Below are 20,430 nucleotides of genomic sequence, written 5' to 3'. Positions count from 1 at the left end.
CGATTTTCTGGATAGTGGAAAACTGGAGCAAGCAAGTAAGCTACGTCTTTGTAACAGGTCGCTTTTCCATTTTTTTTTCTGGGCTTGCTCGCGGACCCCAGACCACAGGTTGAAAACCTCTGCCTTAAGGGCCCTGTCTGATTTCAGCTTCATGAACCTTTCATACACTTCCTTTTCCTTCTTGACTAAATTTATAATGTCTCTCATTCTCCAAGGTTTCTGAACCTGGCCATCCTTGTCTTTCTTCCTCACAGGAACATGCCGGTCCTGAATTTTGATCAATTAGTGTTTAAATGACTCCCACATGTCAGACGTGGACTTACCCAATGACAGCTGCTCCCAATCTACTCTTCCCAGCCCATGCTTAATAATGCTGTAATTTGCATTCCCCCAAATTAGTACTCCACCCTCCTACCCAGGGTCCAGACATCTTTATCTATAATTATTTTAAAACTTAAGGAGTTATGATCACTGTTCCAAAAATGCTCTCCCACTGAAACCCCAATCACTTGGCCAGGATAATTTCCCAGTACAAGGTGCAGTATGGTCTCTGCCCTGGTTGGACTATCTACATACTGTTTCAAGAAACACCCTTGGATGTACCTAACAAATTACGCACTGAGGAAATCCCAATTAATATAGGGAAAGTTAAAGTCACTCACTACGCCAACCCTGTTGCTTTTCATCTCTCCTTAATCTGCCTATATATCTGTTCCTCTATGTCCTGCTGGCTATCGGGAGGCTTACAGTAGAACCCCACCATAGTGAAAGTATCTTTCTTATTTCTGAGCTCTACCCATATTGCTTCATTGGATGAGCCTTCCAGTACATCCCCTCTGAGTGTAGTTGCTGCATTCTCCCTGATCAGGTATACAATTCCCCAACCTCTTACATCCATCTCTATCACATCTGAAACAGGTATTTGGTGACAGTGTTTTAAGGTTGAAGTGAATTCACTAACAATGGGTTGAAACTAGTCCTTAGTCAAACGTACATATGGTAAAATTAAAGCAAAAGTAGATTTTTATTCATGAAACATTGTATTTGAAGGTAGATAGTTCAATAGTTCATCTGCTTGTTTTGCTAGTTGTTTTGGTTTTCTAGAAAAGATATGGAGCTGGCAGATGGAAACAGTTTATGGTTTAACTAGACAGTAATTCAGCTGATTACTATAATTATAGCTTTAAGGCACTGCAATTTGTAAACTAGGCAGATACTGGTCACGTCAATTAGATTTGGACTTAAATGTGTGAAGTTAGTAAATGCTACCCAGTTTACATTTAGGTTATTCCACGTTATGTTTCAAAACTTTTCAGACTAATGAGTTCTTCCAGGATACTTGTACGTCATATTGTAGTCGGCAGAATGAGACGAAGGCAAGTCTGAAGCATTTTAGAACTATGGTTTAGAAGTGTGCAGCACAGAGTTCTCTATCTGTGCAAACTCTTTGCCAAAGCAATCCAAAATCTAATTCTACTATCCAGGGCTGACCTTATTGCGTTGTGATTTCTTCAACCTCAGACATGCATCCAAATTTTCCTTAAAAAATACTGTGCTTGCTTCAACCACTTACAGCATTCAGAACTCCAAAAGTCCTCAGTGTAAATATATTTTCCTTAACCCTGTATTTACTTTCACAGAATGTTAGAACTGGAATCGCCTCCTTTTTAATCCACTCTTCGAAAGTCCTTGACAATGCAAAGTTCCTTGGACTTGCTGGTCTTACTTTTCACTCTTATGGGAATATATTGGACCCAAACTCTCATTATTTCTCAAGATATTAATATCTACTTTGTCTTAAGATATTGATAGTGACCCTTCCCAATCCAGGACCTTAATTCTGGACTACCCTTTCCATAACTATCTTGAAATTTACCTGATGAGTAACAGTTACTATCTCCACTCACAGTTCAACCACTTGCAAGCTACATTTCCTATGATTAGATTCAGTCAAGAACCATGCATCAATCTCGATGTCCAGAACCATGGATAGTCTCAAAACAAGGGGCCGGCCATTCAGGGTAGAATGAGAAGAAATTTCTTCACCCAGAGAATATTAAGACTTTGGAATTATCTTCCTCGAGAAGTCTATGGAGGCTGCGTTGTCTAGTGTATTCAAGACAGTGACTGATAAGGGTTTTACATATGAAGGGAATCAAGAGAGGTATGGGGTGAGTGCAGGAAAGTGATGCTGAGCTGAAAGGTCAGCCATGGACTAAATGAATGACAAAGCAGGGACGAGGAGAATGGCTCACTTTTCCTTCCACTTCTTAGTCCTGATTGATTCTGCTTCCACCACCCCAACTGCCAATGTGTTCCAGATGATAACACTTACCAACTGAAAAAAAGTACCCCTGCACTTTTTGTTTAAAATTTTAAACATGCTCACTTGGCCCTTGACCCATCAGGTAAATGAGAACAGCTTCCCTCTATTTAATCTATCCCAATTAGTTACAATACAGTACACCCCTGTCAAATATCTCTGAGCTTTCTTTGCTCCGAAAACCACCATCCTGCATGATTTAATAGCAAAAATTCCCCTTCCCCGGAGTCATTCTAGTGAGGCCTTGCTGCACCCTAACACACAGGAGCCTCACATCTTTCCTGAGGTTACGTGAGAAGAATTAGAATCAACACACCAGCTGAGGCCTGTCCAGTGTTTTATACAGGTTCAACGTTACCACCCTGCTGTTGTACCATACTGTGTGCTTATTAATGAATCTCAGGATCACTTGTTTCACCAACCTCTCTCTGAGTACTACTTTCCACTTTTGAAGATGAATGCACACCCCCAGATCCCACCTTTCAGACTGTGCTATTTAATATACATGGTCTCTCCATTTTCTTTCCACCAAAGTGCAACACTTCACATTTATCTGATCCATGTTCAAAGACTCAGTTGCCAGCCTAGATGAGTATGTCACCACCGGCATGGACTTTTATCAGCAAGTGTTTTGAGGACTGTGAACCAAAGAGGACTCCGGGCGTTCCCAAACCAGAAACCATGGATGAACTGGGAGATCCACTCCCTACTGAAGTCTAGGACTGTGGCATTAGAATCTGGTTATCCTGACTGACAAGAAATCGAGATACGACCTCTGTAAAGCTATCACAGATGCCAAGAGACGATACCAGTCCAAAATCGAGTCCCAGACCAGCCACCAGTTGTGGCAGGGCTTGCATGCCATAACGGGCTACAAAACGAAGTCAGGCAGCATCGACAACAACAGTGCATCCCTTCCTGATGAGCTCAGCACATTCTATGCATGTTTTGAACAGAAGTGTGTTGGAATGTCACCAACCACCCCGACAGCCTCCAATGCACCTGAACCCACAGTCACCAGTGCAGACGCAAGTCTTCTGGAGAGTGAACCTGCGGAGAGCACCTGATCCGGATGGTGTCCCTGGCCGTGTCCTTAGATCCTGTGCATATCAGCTGGCGGGGGTATTTGCAGACATTTTTAACCTCTTCCCGCTTCAATCTGAGGTTCCCACCTGGCTTAAGGCCACTATCATCCTGGTACCTACGAAAAACAGGGTAACGTGCCTTAATGACTACCGCCCGGTGGCTCTGACATCCACCATCGTGAAGTGCTTTGAGAGGCTGGTCATGGCAATGTATCAACTCCAGCCTCCCAGACAACCTCGACCCACTGCAATTCACCTACCACCGAAACAGGTCTACAGCGCATGCTATCTCCCTGGCCCTACGTTCATCTCTGGAGCATCTGGACAGTAAAGACACCTATGATAAACTATCGTTTATTGACTACAGCACCAAAAATTCCAAGCGATCTCATCTCCAAACTCCGAGATCTGGGACTCAACAGCTCCCTTTGCAACTGGATCCTTGACTTCCCAACCAACAGACTGCAATCAGTGAGGATAGGCAGCAACACCTCCAGCGCTATTATTCTCAACACTGGTGCCCCACAAGGCTGCGTTTCCATGTGCACTTGCAGCTTATCACTGTCCTCCTCATTACAGATTGGGTAATGTTACTCTGCTTATTTACATCTATATTACTGATGTATACCATAATATGCAATTGTCCTCTCACTAACCCTTGTGAGAAAGAATAGCTACCATCCCAAGTGTGAAAAACCACCAGATACACTACTCTCTGCCTTTAAGCCAATCGCCCATCCATACTGCCAGTGACCTTTTAATTCAATGGGCCTTGATTGTGCTAACCAGCCTTGTGTGTGGGACCTCATTAAATGCCTCTGAAAATCCACATATAGACAGCATTCACTGCATTCCTAGCAATCTTCTCCATTACCTCACCAAAAAATTAGTGAAGATCATCAAACATAATTTGCCTTTAATAAATTTGTGCTGGCTCTCCTTTATAAACTAAAACTTCTCAGTTACCTCTTAATTGTTTCCTTGATCATTATTTCTAAAAACTACTCTACAACCATGGATATTCAGAATATCTGCCAGGAATGTCCTGGAAGCAATGAAAATGGATGACAAGGAGGCCATTCAGCCCATCGTGTTGTGCCAGTTGTAAAAGGGCCAATATGACCTTTCCCACTTGATTTGCAGCCCTGTGGGTCATGTGCACAACCAAGTTCTGCTTGAATGTGATAAGGGCTGCTGTCTTTACCAAGCTGTGAGGCAGTGAGTTCCAGTCTCCTTAAGCTGAAGAAGTTCTTCTTTCACACATCCCCTATTCCTCTGCATCCTGGTTCTTGACCCATCTAGGAAGGGAAAAATGTCCTTCCTAGTTAACGTATCCACACAGCTGAAGATCCCTGCACTTTGTGAGGAAAGGCACAACTGTTCTTTCCTGTTTGGTTTGAATGCAAAATAAAGGTTGGGAGATCACTGGGTAAATATTTCCTAACATAAAACAACTTTTAGTTAGCTTCTTGGTTTAAAAATATTCTTAATTATCTGAAGAAATTTTTTGAACAAGCAATTTTGGATTGTTAATTTCATTTTTTTAAGTGATTAAAGAGGTTTTGAAATAGCTTTTAAAATGTTTGTTTTTTCAACTATTTTTACTTTTGCTTTTCTTTTAACTTAAAGTTGTTTAATTTTGGTTTAAATTTTTACATGGTCTTGAATTTTTTTTAATGCCTCAAGAACATTCGGTGCATCTAAATGTGTGGATAGTCTCAGCTGAGTCAAGCAGCGAGACGTAGACAGCTTTCAATGTTTTTCCCTTCTTTCTATGGGCAGGGCAGGGCAGGTCAGGTCATAGACACTGATTACAATCTTACTACAGTACAGAACATGCTTCTGCCGAGGGTCTCACCACACTGGGTTTTTGACATTACTGCTGGGAGGGTGGGGAAAGGCAAGTCTGAATTTATTTCAGAATTTTGCAGTCACTTGGCAGGAGTCAGCACTAACTAGAAAGCCCACTGACTCCCCAACTTCCATTCCCCCTTACTGTCTATCTGTAAACTAGGTCACTTTGCTTATGTAAGGATATTTACCAAGGGTTGAACAATGCAATTCCAAAATTGCATTTTAGCCCTTTGCTGATGATAAGGATTTGGGATTTTCCCTGGGGAATTTTGCATATTTGATGGAGTATAGGAGGAAAAAGCAGTTCAGGCAACTGTTCTGCTGCATTTTGTTCCCCATCTGGGTGACATGAAGTATTGTGAACCAAAATACTCTTCTAAACCTTGGTGACAGATTTTTGAATCCAGCCCAATGAACTATCAGGACAAAAATGTGAAGGGGAAAGTACATTAATGAGGAGTACTTTCTGTTCAAAGCACTGACCTCATTGTGCATTAATAAAATACCTGTAGTTGCAATAAAAGTCTTGCATCTTAGACACCTACCACTTATAATAGCACAGCTGTTGGGCTTGAAAGTCTCTTACAATTTGTGCCTGATTAGCTCCAATATGAAGTTCATAAAATGGCAACAAATTATAGAATAGGAATCCAACGAATGTGGAAAAAAGGCACCTTGTGAAAGAGAAGAAATCAGGTCAATTCCTGTTGTTTTATTTTTAGGTGACTCTGGGGAATTCACGATATAAGCCAACATGGCTAAGACAAAGAATCAATTTCCAAGACTTTAATAGCTTGGTTTCCTGGTAGTGAAATAGACAATGACACTTCTACACTGCAATAAATAAAACTAACATATATCCTTTCCATTTTTTCAATCTTATTTCTTTTCTGGGTGGGAGTTAAACATAAATCTGCATCTGCTATGTATTTGCCCACTCACTTAACTTGTCTAAAATGTCTTGAAACCACTTTGCTTCATCCCCACAATTCCACCCACTCATGTCATCAGTCAACTTAGAAATATTACATTTGGTTCCCTCATCCAAAGCATTGTTAATAGCTGGAGCCCAACGACTGATCCCTGCAGTACGCCATGAATCATCACCTGCCACCTAAAATAGAGTCTATTTATTCCTACTCTCATTTCCTAACAACCAATTTCAATCCATGCCAACTTCTAACCTCCAATCTCATGTTTTATTCCTTCCACATCAACCTCCTACATGGGACTTTATCATGGCTAACTGAAAATCCAAACACAGCACATCTGCTGATTACCTTATCTACTCTACATCCTCAAAAACATTCCAGCAGGTATGTTAAAACCAATTACCCCTTCATAAACCAGTGCTGACTTTATCCAATCCCAATAATATTTTCTAAGCACTTATCTCGTTATCACATCCTTTAGCATTTTTTCTATTACTGATACTTAACTAATTCATTTGCAGTTTCAAGATTTTGCTCTCTATTTTAAATACTGAGATTATATTTACCCACCACCTTCTGAGATGACCACTAAGACATTCAAATTTCCATGGCCATCTCATTGGTCTCCACACTGGAGTCCATGGCATGGTCTGGGTGGCACCATGACCTTTGCGTTTCACAGTAGGTTGGTAAAAGTTAGCTCTCTCTCGCCCAGCCAGCCAGTAAACATTTATTTTACAGACAATTCCATCACTCAAAGAATAGAGTTTTTTGGGTCCTGATGTAATGGAGTGCAAATTGAGAATTGTGTTGCAAAATATAACGAGAGAGCACTTTGCAGATACTGGCTCCAATACTTATTTTATTTTCCATTATAGTTCAAGGTTTAACCATGGCAATTTAATTTAAAATAATACAAATGTAATTCCAAGGTACTCATTCATGACTGTCAGCTCACTGTCTACAAACATGTCCTACCTAAATACCAGCCATAACATCCGGAGATGTGGAGTTACAGTGAACGCCCAACTGTAGTAGGGTTTAAAGCAAAGAAAGGGAGTGCATGCCCTCACATTTTTCTACAAGCAACAACTTTTAATCAATGAAACAATGGCTATTTGCCTTCAACATTCTCCATTTCTGCCCTCCAAGATTAGTATCCCGGTAGTGTAGCGGTTAGTGTAATGCTTGACAGCGCCAGCGACCGGGGTTCAATTCCTGCCACTGTCTGTAAGGAGTTTGTACGTTCTCCCCATGTCTGCGTGGGTTTCCTCCAGGTGCTCCGGTTTCCTCCTACATTCCAAAGACGTATGGGTTAGGAAGTTGTGGGCATGCTACGTTGGTGCCGGAAGCGTGGCGACACTTGTGGGCTGCCCCCAGGACACTCTATGCAAAAGATGCATTTCACTGTGTGTTTTGATGTACACGTGACTAATAAAGATAACTTTATCTTAAATCTTGTCTAACATGCCATTGCTTAATCTAGGCTTTGATTTGAGAGGACTGGACAAAGAAAAACAGCCAAATTGAGGCTAACCTCAAAAATTGTGAATGACCTGTTCAGAGCAGCTGGAACTCTTTGACCCTATATCTCACACTCTCCTTTAGGCACTAATCCATATCATAGTTTGTTCCTGAGTTTCACTTGTGGACTATAAAAAAAACAGGCAGGAGTCTTTGTATCTTCCAACAATTAATTCCAAGATCACCACAATAATAATCTTTAGTTTTAATTGACATAGTGCTAAATTGCTTACAGCCCAAATACAGATCCAATATCAAAAAATAGTCATGGATTCCTCATACTTAACGTACGATATTTCTAAAATCAGTTAGTTTCAGTCATTGGTTTGTCACGTCAAGTCAGATATCTCACTTCTTCCATGCACACACAAGTGCGGAGCATTCAATATTATCCAATGCAGGAAACAGTTAATTCTTGAACAATGACTCTAATTGTATATGGAAAAAATGCATCAGCATGGAATTTGTGATCAGTGCTGGGCAATACATGACAGTATTTTACAATTAGGCAAAAACTTACTTTTGGCTTTTGCACTGGAGGTTGTGATATCCAATAATTATCTAGAGTTTGTGTGAACAGGATAACAATAGCATATCCCTGTAATGAATCAGACTGTGGAATTGTTCCCAAGATAGGCAGAACAGAAAGAGGAAGTGAAAATTAGAAAATTTAAATCAATGGCAAATCATGTACAGAAAGAGACACAAGTGAGGAATAAAGGATTAAAAGAGGAGAAATAAGGAGACAGAAAGCTGGATCACTTTGCACAGAAGAGTGGAGGAGCTGGCAATTTGGACAGCAACTTCCCGCATCTTGTATTTAATTGTGTATGTATGGTCACCAGAAGTTGCTCTCCAGTTTATTGCATAATAGCTGATTGCTTCAATATTTCACTGCTAAATTTGGCCACTATCACATCAAAAGTTCATTTATTATACTTGCTTGGACACATCAGAAAATTGATATAGTGACTTAAGATAGAATATTCTTACTTGGACTCCAAGCCCAGATTTAAACATGCCTAATGCAATGGGGACAGAATGGGTTTGGGCACATACTTTACGTGACAGCTAACTTTACATCTGATGGACTTCAATAAGTGTAAGATCAGCAGATGTCTTATCCAACAAGTTCTGTTCAGCTGGGCAGGTGAGATTCAAATTGGGATTTTACTTTTCTATGGGATACTGACATCATGGTGGATAACTTTTGTCATGTATTCATCAAGAAAGAAAGCAAAAGCTCACCCAGATATGCCTCGAGTCTTCCAGATATTGCTCAGGGTTGGTAGCACCTTTCCACTGGCTGTCGTAGTACCTTTCTGCATTAAATGAAAGCACAGATCAAATGTCTAAAGAGAACTGTGGCAATAAATCATTTCTGTCTCAGCAGTTTCCTTCTTGATATCACACCGATGCAAGTGGCACCTTGTTCGGGCAGTGTGTGAACTGTTTCTGCTTCAGAAAAGTCTTCCCAAATAAAGCCACTTTTATGTGAGGAGAGATGCAACCTGTGCAAGTTGGAGTCAAAGACTGACATCTAAAATTGTGATCGAGAATTTGTTGCCTTTGGTGAAAAGGTCAAGAACCAGGGCACAGATCATGAAGGTAAATGCCAAAAGAAAAGAGGAATTGACTAAGAATATGTAACTGAAAACAAAATGCTGGAGAATCTCAGCGGGTCCAGGCAGCATCTTTAGAGGGAAGTGGACGTCTGTGTTTCAGGTCGACACTCTTCACCTAGAATAGGTAGTGATCAGGGATGCACTGCCAGAGGAGGGAAGGAAAAGCATTCAAAGGAGAATCGGATAAGTACTTCAAAAGCTTAAAAAAAACTGCCGGCTACGAGAAGAGGTAGAGGGACAGGGCAATCCTGTTGGGCAGAGTGGCTTCCTTCCATGCTCTAATCTTTCTATTTTAAATCAATAATTTCAAGTCTACATTAAAAAAAATGATTTCCCCAGAAAGCCAGCTCAATCTTGCAGACTACTGTCTTGGTAAACAATCAACTGTAACATATTTGCATAAAGTTACACCAATTCCCAAGTCAATTATTTTGTCCTCTATTAAAAAGCATTTTATACCACAGTGCTGAAAATTGTGGACACCAGGTGAAATGTCAGCAGAAACACTTAACTTAAGGATATAAACTTGTACTTGATTCATTTAGGCTAAGAAATAATTTTGCAAAATTAGTAAGCAATGTATTATGTAATTCAAAAGACTATCAATTTAAAAGATGAATATCCATCAAAATAATGTACAACACCCCTTTGTCCTTCCTGCAGTATTATTCCACAAACATACCTTTGCTAACATGATCCTTGTCTTTGCCACATCAAGAGGCGTGGTGACTGCAGCTGCAAAGCCACCTGAAAAGAGACAGGTTAATCATAAGCCAACATGTCAAAGACTATTGTATAATTATATGTTGACGTTAATGCCTATTTGCAAAAACTCTGAACAAAACATTGCTGCCACCCTAATTTCCACACAAGAATCTTTTGTTCAATCTGCCCAACCAATTTACATCCTCAAGTAACTTGGCAGAACTTGACAACCGCAATCAAAAGAGGAACAATGTCAATCAAGACGGGGGATTCAAGTTTCCGACTTGAGAGTCAAGTGTTCCAACAAAGAACACATGATGCTAGCGTTGAAACACTGAATTCCCCTTGTTTTTTCTGCTATGTGAACTACAGCAACAATAAAGTTACAAACAATAAAGCCTAGGAATTCCAGTGCATATTTAAGGGACTGAACGAGGCCCAGGGCATCAGATGCAAGTCACTGGCTGTCACAATTGGGCTGTGAGGTGCTGGTGGTCAGAACACGGAACATGGGTGGGATGGGATCTGACTGGCCAGAGGACTTCTGGGTCAGAAGGGAGGAATGTGGAGACTGCAGCTGAAGCTGGTGAAGGGGGAGGATCTAGAGATTACTGATGGGGGGCAGGGAGCAGGGTCTGAGGGGAAAAAAAAAAGTAGGTGAGTATTTCATTTAGCTGCTGGTCTCCTGGGACAACGCTGCTCCAAGTGACATTTCCCCATGCACCCCAGCATAGAAATCAGTCGGGGTATAAGGGGAACTCCACTGGAAGTGCTCAGTGAATTATCACCGTTGGTGTGATTTGACAAGGAAATTGTGACAGACACCATTAATCCAGACTAATTTAATTTTCAGTTCATGGCACTACAAACCCCAGTGTGACGCAAATGAATTTCTAGGCGTGTTAAGCAGGGAGGAGGAAACTGAGTACAGTGCCCAAAATAGTGTCCAAGTCATATTGGTGAAGGTGTTAGAGTGTGTGATAGCCACCTGAAGTTTTCCATATCAAGATAATAACTGTGTAAGGCCTACCTTATACTTATTACATAGAACATTACAGCACACTACAGGCCCTACGGCCCACAATATTGTGCCGACATTTATCCTGCTCTAAGATCTAACTCTTTCCTCCCACATAGCCCCCCATTTCTCTATCATTCATGCGGCTATCTAAGAGTCTCTTAATGTCCCTAATGTATCTGCCCCCACAACCTCTGCTGGCAGTGCCGTTCCACACACCCACCAACTCTCTGTTAAAGAACTTACCCCTGACACCCCCCTTATATCTTCCTCCAATCACCTTAAAATGATGTCCCCTCGCATTAGCCATTGTCACCCTGGGAAAAAGTCTCTGACTGTCCACTTGAACTATGCCTCTCATCATCTTGTACACCTCTATCAAGTCACCTCTCATCCTCCTTCTCTCCAAAGAGAAAAGCCCTAGCTCGCTCAACCTATCCTCATAAGACATGCTCTCCAATCCAGGCAACATCCTGGTAAATCTCCTCTGCACCCTCTCTAAAGCTTCCACATCCTTCCTATAATGAGGCGACCAGAACTAATCACAATACTCCAAGTGTGGTCTGACCAGAGTTCTATTCTATCCAGTGGTCTAATCAGAGTTGCAATGCATATGGTCATTCAGCCCACCAGGTGTTCTGCCATCTCTGAGGGAAATAATCCCATTCTCCGTCTCCTTATTTTCTTGTGTCCCTACAACTTATTCTTTCTCATACATACCCATCAACCCCCTTTTAATTTATTTTGTTACTAACCTATATTAAGATGTAATTTATAGTCTCGCCAATTAACCTGTCTGGAATGTGGGAGGAAATAGGAGCACTTGGGGGAAGCCCATGGCAGTCACTGAGGAACACACAGTCTTTGCACAAACAGATTCCGAGGTCAGGATCAACCTCGTGTCATGGACAGTTGTAAGGCACCAGCACTACTCGCTGTCGATGTTCTTCATTCCAGTAAAACCACAAACAAATATTCCAAGACCACCCCCCCCCCCACACACACACACACACACGTACACATAATTCAACATTAATTTAGCAGAAAAAGGATCCCACCACTTGTGCCTTTCCAGAATTCCTGCCATCTGATCTTTAAATCAAGTGCTCATGGATGAGTAATTGATTCATAACTTCCAGCTGCGGTTCTAATTCTACGATTTGGTGCTTCCTATAATTTGTTCCAAGGTGCTGATGTCAGCTGGGAGGGGTATGGCAGGTACTGAAAAATGTTTTGCTGACTTGCAGCTTTTGCACAAAACAATTGCTCCCACACATGGGCGAATTGGCAGGTGTTCGCCTTCTAGAATGGTCTAGAATGAGAAGAACATGGAGAGCAGGACAAGCTGATGAAAGAGGGAGTAAGAGGAGAAGGGAGAAAGTTAAACAAGTGAATCACTCTCAGCGAGTCCAAATCTGCCCAAGCTGTTCAGGGAGTAATTCCCCTTCTTGATCATTTTTTGAGATCTTGGTGTCATTGTCATGATCAGTATTTATTGCCTTTTTCTAACTGCCTTTGAGGAGGTGGTGGTGAGCCACCTTCTTGAAATGCTCGTCCTTCTAGTGAAAGTCCTCTCACCATGCCATGGGATAAGCAAGCTCCAGGATTTCGATTCAGCAACAAGGAATGGCGATCTATTTCCAAGTCAGGATGGTTTGCCACTTGGAGAGAAGTGTAGGTGATCTCATGTACCTGAAGCCCTCTTCTTTCTTGGTTGTAGAGGTCATGGATTTGAGACGTCTTTTGGGAGTACCTTAAGCGAGTAACTGCAATACATTTTGCAGTTGATACATTCTACAGCCATGCTTCTCTGATGGTGGAGGGAGTGAACGTTTAACATAGAACAGTACAGCACACAATGTTGTGCCGACAGAGCTATTCCATCCCACCTACAGGAATGCCATATCCCTCTATTTTCCTCTCATTCATGTGCCCATCCAAGCCCCTCTAAAAGCCCGCAGTGAGTTTTTCCTCACCACCCCATCAGGCAACATATTCCAGGCATCCACCGCTCTCTCAGTAAAAAACATAACCCATACATCTGTTCTGAACCTACCCCCTCTCAACTTAAATGCATGCCGTCTGTATTGGATCTCTCAATAATAGGGAAAAAAGATATTGCTCGTCGACCTCGATCTATGTCCCTCATAATTTTGTACACTTCCAACTGATCATCCCTGAGCCTCTGCAGCGCCCAGAGAAAAGAGCCCAAGTTTGTCGAACCTCTCCTGATAGCACGGGCCCTCTAATCCAGGCAGCATCATGGTAAACCTCTGCAACCCTCTCTAAAGCCTCAACATCCTTCCTACGTGGAGGTGACCAGAATTGCATGCAATACTCTAAATGCGGCTAACCAGAGTTCTATAGAGATGCACCATAACTTCTGGACTCCTATACTCAATACCCGATTAATGAAGCAAGCATTCCATAAGCTTTCTTAACCACCCTGTTTACCTTTGTAGCCACTTTCAATGGGTCATGAACTTGCACCCCTTAGGTGCCAGACCGATGCCAATCGAGTGAGTTGTTTGTACTGGGTGATGTTGAGCTTCTTGTGTTGTTGAGAGGAACTTATTAGGCAAGAGTAGTATTCCACAATACCCTGACTCATGCCTTGTGGAGGGCAGAAAGGCTTGGACTGTCAGTAGCAGTCACTCACCACAGAATACCCAGCCTCAAACTTGCACTCGTAACCACCATATTTATATGGCTGGTCCAGCTGAGCTTCTTGTCAGTTGGTGACTCTGCAGAATTAAGCAATGAAATGCCACTGAATATCAACAGAAGCTGGTGACACCCTGTTGCTGAAGATGCTCACTGCTTCTCTTATGATACTGCCACTTATCAGCCTTGTCTGAATGTTGTCTAAATCTTACTGCATGAAGCTGTGAACTCCTTCATTTGCTGAGCAGTTTGTAATTAGAATTAAACATTGCGTAATCATCAGTGAACATCCTCACTTCTGAACTTAGGATGGAAGGACAGTTGTTAATGAAACAGCTGAAGGTAGTTTGGGCCAAGGACATTGCCCTGAGGAGCTCCTGCGATGATATTCAAGGGTTGGAATGAAACCTTCAACAATCGCAACTCACCACCCTTCTTTGTGCAAGGTGATTCCATCATCGGAACGTTTTCCTCTTGATGCCCAATGATTCAGTTTTACCAGTAGCTACACTTGATCAAATGCTGCCTTGATGTCGAGAGCAATCACTGTCATCCCACCTCAGGAAATTCAGCTCTCCGGTCCATGCTTGGATCCAAGGCTGTGAGGAAACCTGGAGATTATTCCTGGTGCAACCCAAACTGGGTTACTGGGAGCAGGTTTTTGGTGAGGAAACACAGCTTGTTAGCTCTGTTGACAACAGCTTCTGTCACTTTACTGATGATTGAGAGGACTCAGGCAGCAGGTAGCCAGATTGGATTTGTTCTGCAATTTGTGAACAGGATGTGTCTGGAGGAGTTTTATAGTTTAATAGGAGTTTCATATTATCAGGTAAATGCCAGGGCCAGATTAGCTTGATGCACAGCTAGTTTTAGAGTAGGTATTTGGTGTCACAGCCAGGACGTCTGGTCCCACAGACTTGGGTGTATTTAATTGACCCATGATTTCTTGGTATCACATCAAATGATTCAAATTAGCTTAAGACTGTGATGGGATTTCAGGCTTCAGCTGTGATGGATTATCCACTCGACTCTTCTGACTGAATCCATCTGCACTTCATCGCTGAACAATGTGCGAGAAGTCTGTACTTCTACAGGGATATACTGAAATCTGCAACCTCCAGTAGTCACAGCAGCAACCTCAGAGCAGGATGAGGATCGCATCGGCAGTGGTTGGCAAGGTGAACATGGCAACTAATCTGCAACAACCTTGGCAGCTGCTGTTGCATAAAGACAGTCACTGAGACCCTTGTGCAAAATGAGATGATCACATTTCCTTCTCATTAGCTGGGAACCAGCAGGGAGGATTGGAGGCTGGCTGCAGGGTTAAATCAAACAATATGAAATAGAAGCAGGAGGCCTGTGTGCCTGCTCCACCATTCAATAAGATAAGTGGCTGACCTGTTACCTCCACATTATTTTCCCGCATTAACTCCAGTCCTGATTATACTCAGCAACAGAGATACCCATAGCATTCTTGAGTACAAAATTCAAAAGATTCACGACCTCTGGGTGAAGAAATTTCTCTTCTCCTCTGCCCTGAATTTCTGGCCCCTTATTTTGAGACGGTGACCAACGATCCATACACCCCAGACAGGAAAAGCATCAGCTCCTCATCCACCCTGTTAAGCCCATAAGAATTTTCTGTGTTTCAATGAGAGCACTCGTTCTTCTAAACTCAAGGAACTAAGGGAAACCGTCGGCTTAATCTCTCTACATACAACCAAAGCGCCAAGCTAGGAATCAATCTGGTGAACCTTCATTGCACTCCGATCACAATTATATTTTTTCTTAGAAAGCAAAACCAGACCCCTACACAATATTTCAAATGAGGTTGCATTAGGCCCTTTATAATTGGAGGAAGACAGAGAACATAGAACAATCCAGTTCAGTACAGGCCCTTCGGCCCACGATGTGCCAAACTCTTAACCTACTCCAAGATCAATCTAACCCTTCCCTCCCACATGGCCCTCCATTTCTCCATCATTCATGTGCCGATCTAAGAGTCTCTTAAATGTCCCTAATGTATCTGCCTCCACCACCTCTGCTGGCAGTGCGTTCCCACTGCTCTCGGTGCAAAAAACTTACCTTTGATATTCCCCCTGTATTTTCCTCCAAACACCTTACAATTTATGACCCCACGTGTTAGCCATTTCCACCCTGGGAAAAGTCTCTGGCTGTCCACTCAATCTGTGCCTCTTATCATCTTGTACACCTCTATCAGGTCACCTCTTCATCCTCCTTCACTCCAAAGAGAAAAGCCCTAGCTTGCTTAACCTATCTTCATAAGACATGCTCTCCAATCCAGGCAGCATCCTGGTAAATCTCCTCTGCACCCTCTCTGAAGCTTCCACATCCTTCCGATAGTGAGGCGACCAGAACTGAACACAGTACTCCAAGTGTGGTCTAACCACAGTTTTATAGAGCTGCAACATACCCCGGCTAATGAAGGCCAAGACATCAGACACCTTCTTAACAACCCTATCAACTTGCACGGCGACTTTGAGGGATCTATGGACTTGGACCCCAAGATCCCTCTGTTTCCTCCACACTGCTAAGAATCCTGCCATTAACCCTGTATCCTGCCTTCAAATTTGACCTTCAATGTGAATCACTTCACACTTTTCTGGGCTGAACTCCATCCGCCACTTCTCAGCACAGCTTTGCATCCTATCAATGTCCCGTTGTAATCCTTGACAACCTTCTACACTATCCACAACACCACCAACCTTCATGTCATCTGCAAACTTACTAACCCACCCTTCCACATCCTCATCCAAGTTATTTATAAGAATCACAAAGAGCAGGGGTCCCAGAACAGATCCCTGCGGAACACCACTGGTCACTGACCTCCAGGTAGAATACGCTCCATCTACAACCACCCTCTGCCTGCTATGGGCAAGCCAATTCTGAATCCACACAGCCAAGTTTCCCTGGATCCCATGCCTCCTGACCTTCTGAACGAGCCCATCATGGGGAACCATCAAACACTTTACTAAAATCTATATACACCACATCCACTGCTCTACCCTCATGTGTTATGTCACATCCTCAAAGTATGCATTCAGGCTCATGAGGTACAACCTGCCCCTCACAAACCCATGCTGGCTTTCCCTAATCAGTCCATGCTTCTCCAAATGCCCATAAATCCCGTCCCTACGAATCTTTTCCAATAATTTGTCCACCACTGAAGTAAGACTCACTGGTCTATAATTCCCAGGGTTATCCCTACTCCCTTTCTTGAACAAAGGAATAACATTTGCCACCCTCCAATCATCTGGTACTACTCCTGTGGCCAGTGAGGATGCAAAGATCATCGCTAAGGGCTCAGAAATCTCTTCCCTCACTTCCTGTAGTATTCTGGGATATATCCCATCCGGCCCCAGGGAGTTATCTATCCAAATGTTTTTCAAAAGTTCCAGCACATCCTCCTTCTTAACATCGACATGTTCTAGCTGTTTTACGCTGTCCTGACAAATGTCAAGTTCTCCCTCACTGGTGAATACTGAAGCAAGTATTCATTAAGAACCTCCCCTACCTTCACTCTAATCATCCACCTGTTCTTCACATACGAGTAGAATGTCTTGGGATTTTCCTTAATCCCACTCACCCAAACCTTTTCATGCCCCCTTCTAGCTCTCCTAAGTCTAATCTTAAACTCCTTCCTGGCTACCCTGTAACTCTCTAGAGCTCTGTCTGGTTCCTTGCTTCCTAAACCTTAAGTAAGCTTCTTTCTTCCTCTTCACAAGATATTCCACACCTCTAATCAATCATGGTTCCTTCACCCTATCATCCTTTTCCTGCCTCAATAGGACAAACCTATCCAGAACCCCATGCAAGTGATCTCTAAACAACCTCCACATTTCTATTGTGCATTTCCGAGTATATCTGCTCCCAATTAACACTCCCAAGTTCCTGCCTAATAGCATCATAATTCCCCCTCTCCCAATTAAATACATTCCCATACCATCTGCTTCTATCCCTCTCCAAGGCAAGGGTAAAGGTCAAGGAGTTGTGATCACCATCTCCGAAATGCTCACCCACTGAGAGATCTGACACCCGACCAGGTTTATTGTCTCGTACCAGATCCAGAATGGCCTCTCCTCTAGTCGGCCTGTCTATATATGCGTCAGGAATCCTGAACAGACCTAACAAATTCCGCCCCATCCAAACCTTTTGCACTAAGGAGGTGCCAATCAATATTAGGGAAGTTGAAATCATCCATGACAACAACCCTGTTATTTTTGCACCTTTCCAAAATCTGCCTCTCAATCTGTTCCTTAGTGTCTCTGTTACTATTGGGGGTGTCTATAGAATACTCCCAAAAGAGTGATTGCTCCCTTCCTGTTTCTGACCTCCACCCACACTGACTCCGTAGACGATCCCTCCAGGACGTCTTCCCTTTCTGCAGCTGTGATATATACCTGATCAGCAATGCCACTCCCCCACCTATTTTACCTCCCTGTCCCTTTAGAAACATCTAAATCCCAGAACATCCAGCAGTCATTCCTGCCCTTGTGACAGCCAAGTCTCTGTAATGGCCACCACGTCATAGTTCCATGTACTGACCCATGCTCTGTTCATCACTCCTGTTCCTGATATTTCTTATGTTAAAACAGACACACTTCAACCCATTCAACAGACTGCAACTTTGCCCCATCAACGGCCTACCCTTCCTCATAGTCTCTCTGCACACTGCATCAACCTGCACACCAACTGTTCCATCCTCTGACCTATCACCGGGTTCCCATCCCCCTGCCAAACTAGTTTAAACCCTCCACAACAGCTCCAGCAAACCTGCCCGCAAACATATTGGTCCCCCTCCAGTTCAGGCGTAACCCGTCCCATTTGTACAGGTCACACCGTCCCCAGAAGAGATCCCAATGATCCAGAAATCTGAAACCCTGCCTCCTGCACCAATTTCTCAGCCACACATTCATCTGCCAAATCAACCTATTCTTTCCTTCACTGGCACATGGCACAGGCAGCAATCCAGAGATCACTACCCTTGAGGTCCTGCTTTTCAGCTTCCTACCTAGTTCCCCATATTCACTTTTCAGGACCTCATCCCTCTTCCTGCCTACGTCGTTGGTACCAATGTGTACCACAACTTCTGGCTGCTCACCCTCCCCTTTTAGAATGCTGTGGACCCAAACTAAGACATTCCTGACCCTGGCACCTGAGAGGCAACATACCATCTAGGAGTCTCCTTCATGTCCACAGAATCTCCTGTCTGCTCCCTGAACCATAGAGTCCCCTATCACTATTGCTGTCCTCTTCTCCCCCCTCAGTGCCAGCGACCTGACCGCTGCAGCTTTCCCCTGGTAGGTCATCACCCCCAACAGTATCCAAAGTGGTATGCCTGTTATTGAGGGGAATGGTCACAGGGGTACTCTGCACTATCAGCCTATTCCCTTCCCCTCTCCCGACAGTCAGCCATCTACCTGCCTCCTGCAACTTAGGTGTGGCTACCTCCCTGTAGCTTTCATCTATCACCTCCTCATTCTCTCGTATGAGCCGAAGGTCATCCACCCGCAGCTCCAGTTACTCTGCTTTTATACTCAAATATTCTTGCAATACAGGCCAACAAACCATTTGCCTTACTAACTGCTTATTAAACCTGTATGTTAACTTTCAGTGATTCATATGCAAGAACATGAAGGCTGTTCTATATACCAATGTTTCCATCTCTCTCCTCTTTAAAGATATTCAGTTTATTCTATCATATTTTTCCACACTATACTCAACCTGCCATGTTCTTGCTCATTCACTTAACCTGTCCATATCCTGCTTAATCCACTCTGAATTCTCCTCTCAGTCCCCAATCCACTTACCTCCATATCAGCAGCAAACCTGGATACATTGCAATTGATAACCTCTTCTAAACCATTGATATAGATTGTGGACAGTTGGGGCCCAAGCAACAAGCTCTGAGGCACCCCACATCACAGCCTCTCACCAAAAAAATCATCTGTTCACTCCTACACCATTTTCAATCCCCTAACCAGTTCTCAATACACAGCAGTACATTAGATTTAATATAGTGCCCCCATTTTATTTAAGCAACCCTGTGTAGCATCTTATTGAAGGCCTTGTCAAAGTCCAAGTTCACCGCATCAAATGGTTTGCCCTTATCTATACTGCTAGATATAACTTCAAAAAACTGATTTCATAATTGCTTGTTGACTCAGTCCAATCCTGTTCTTGTTTTCCAGGCACTATGTTACCACTTGCTTAACAATAGGTGCCAGCATCTACCCCACTGTTGACTTTAAGCTAATTGACTGCATACACATGGATTTGCAAATCTGTTCTATACAGTAACAAAGAGAGTTTCAACTCCCTCAACATCCCCCAGGTGTGTGACCACACAGAGAACAGCATGTGTGGATTATGACAGCAATGTAATCATTCAGTGGCTTCTAAGTGACAAGGACTATCCACTGATGATCGACACACAAGGACAATGTAAAACTCATGATTAAGCAAATAATTGGCTTCTTGAGGCAATGTCACAGCTGTGAGGACCACTTTGTGCTCAGCAGAGCAAATGATGTTCTGCTGCAAATACACAAATTTCACCAACATGAAGGCACATCCCTTGCCACCAAAAGCAATGGAGACTGAGAAGAATGAGGGAGGGAGAGGAAGGAGGCAACTGAGACAATCTTTTTCTGCTCAGATAGTTATCAAGAGCTCAGCT

General features: G+C 43.0%; 1 protein-coding gene across 1 annotated transcript in view; it reads right to left on the bottom strand.

Moving 5' to 3' along the window:
- The window catches only part of slc25a26 (solute carrier family 25 member 26), a 189,511-nt gene that overhangs the window by 8,523 nt on the left and 160,558 nt on the right, over positions 1-20,430 (bottom strand). Inside the window, exons 8-9 of the mRNA XM_052017929.1 lie at positions 10,026-10,090; positions 8,967-9,040 (exon numbers count right to left, since the gene is read on the bottom strand). Coding sequence (XP_051873889.1) covers positions 8,967-9,040; positions 10,026-10,090 — 139 coding nt within the window. The remainder of the gene's footprint in view (positions 1-8,966; positions 9,041-10,025; positions 10,091-20,430) is intronic.

This window comes from Pristis pectinata, chromosome 6 (assembly GCF_009764475.1).
Source record: "Pristis pectinata isolate sPriPec2 chromosome 6, sPriPec2.1.pri, whole genome shotgun sequence".
In the NCBI taxonomy this organism is placed as follows: domain Eukaryota; kingdom Metazoa; phylum Chordata; class Chondrichthyes; order Rhinopristiformes; family Pristidae; genus Pristis; species Pristis pectinata.
The sequence above is the reverse complement of the archived record's forward strand: the minus strand, read 5'-3'. Positions and strand labels throughout refer to the sequence as shown.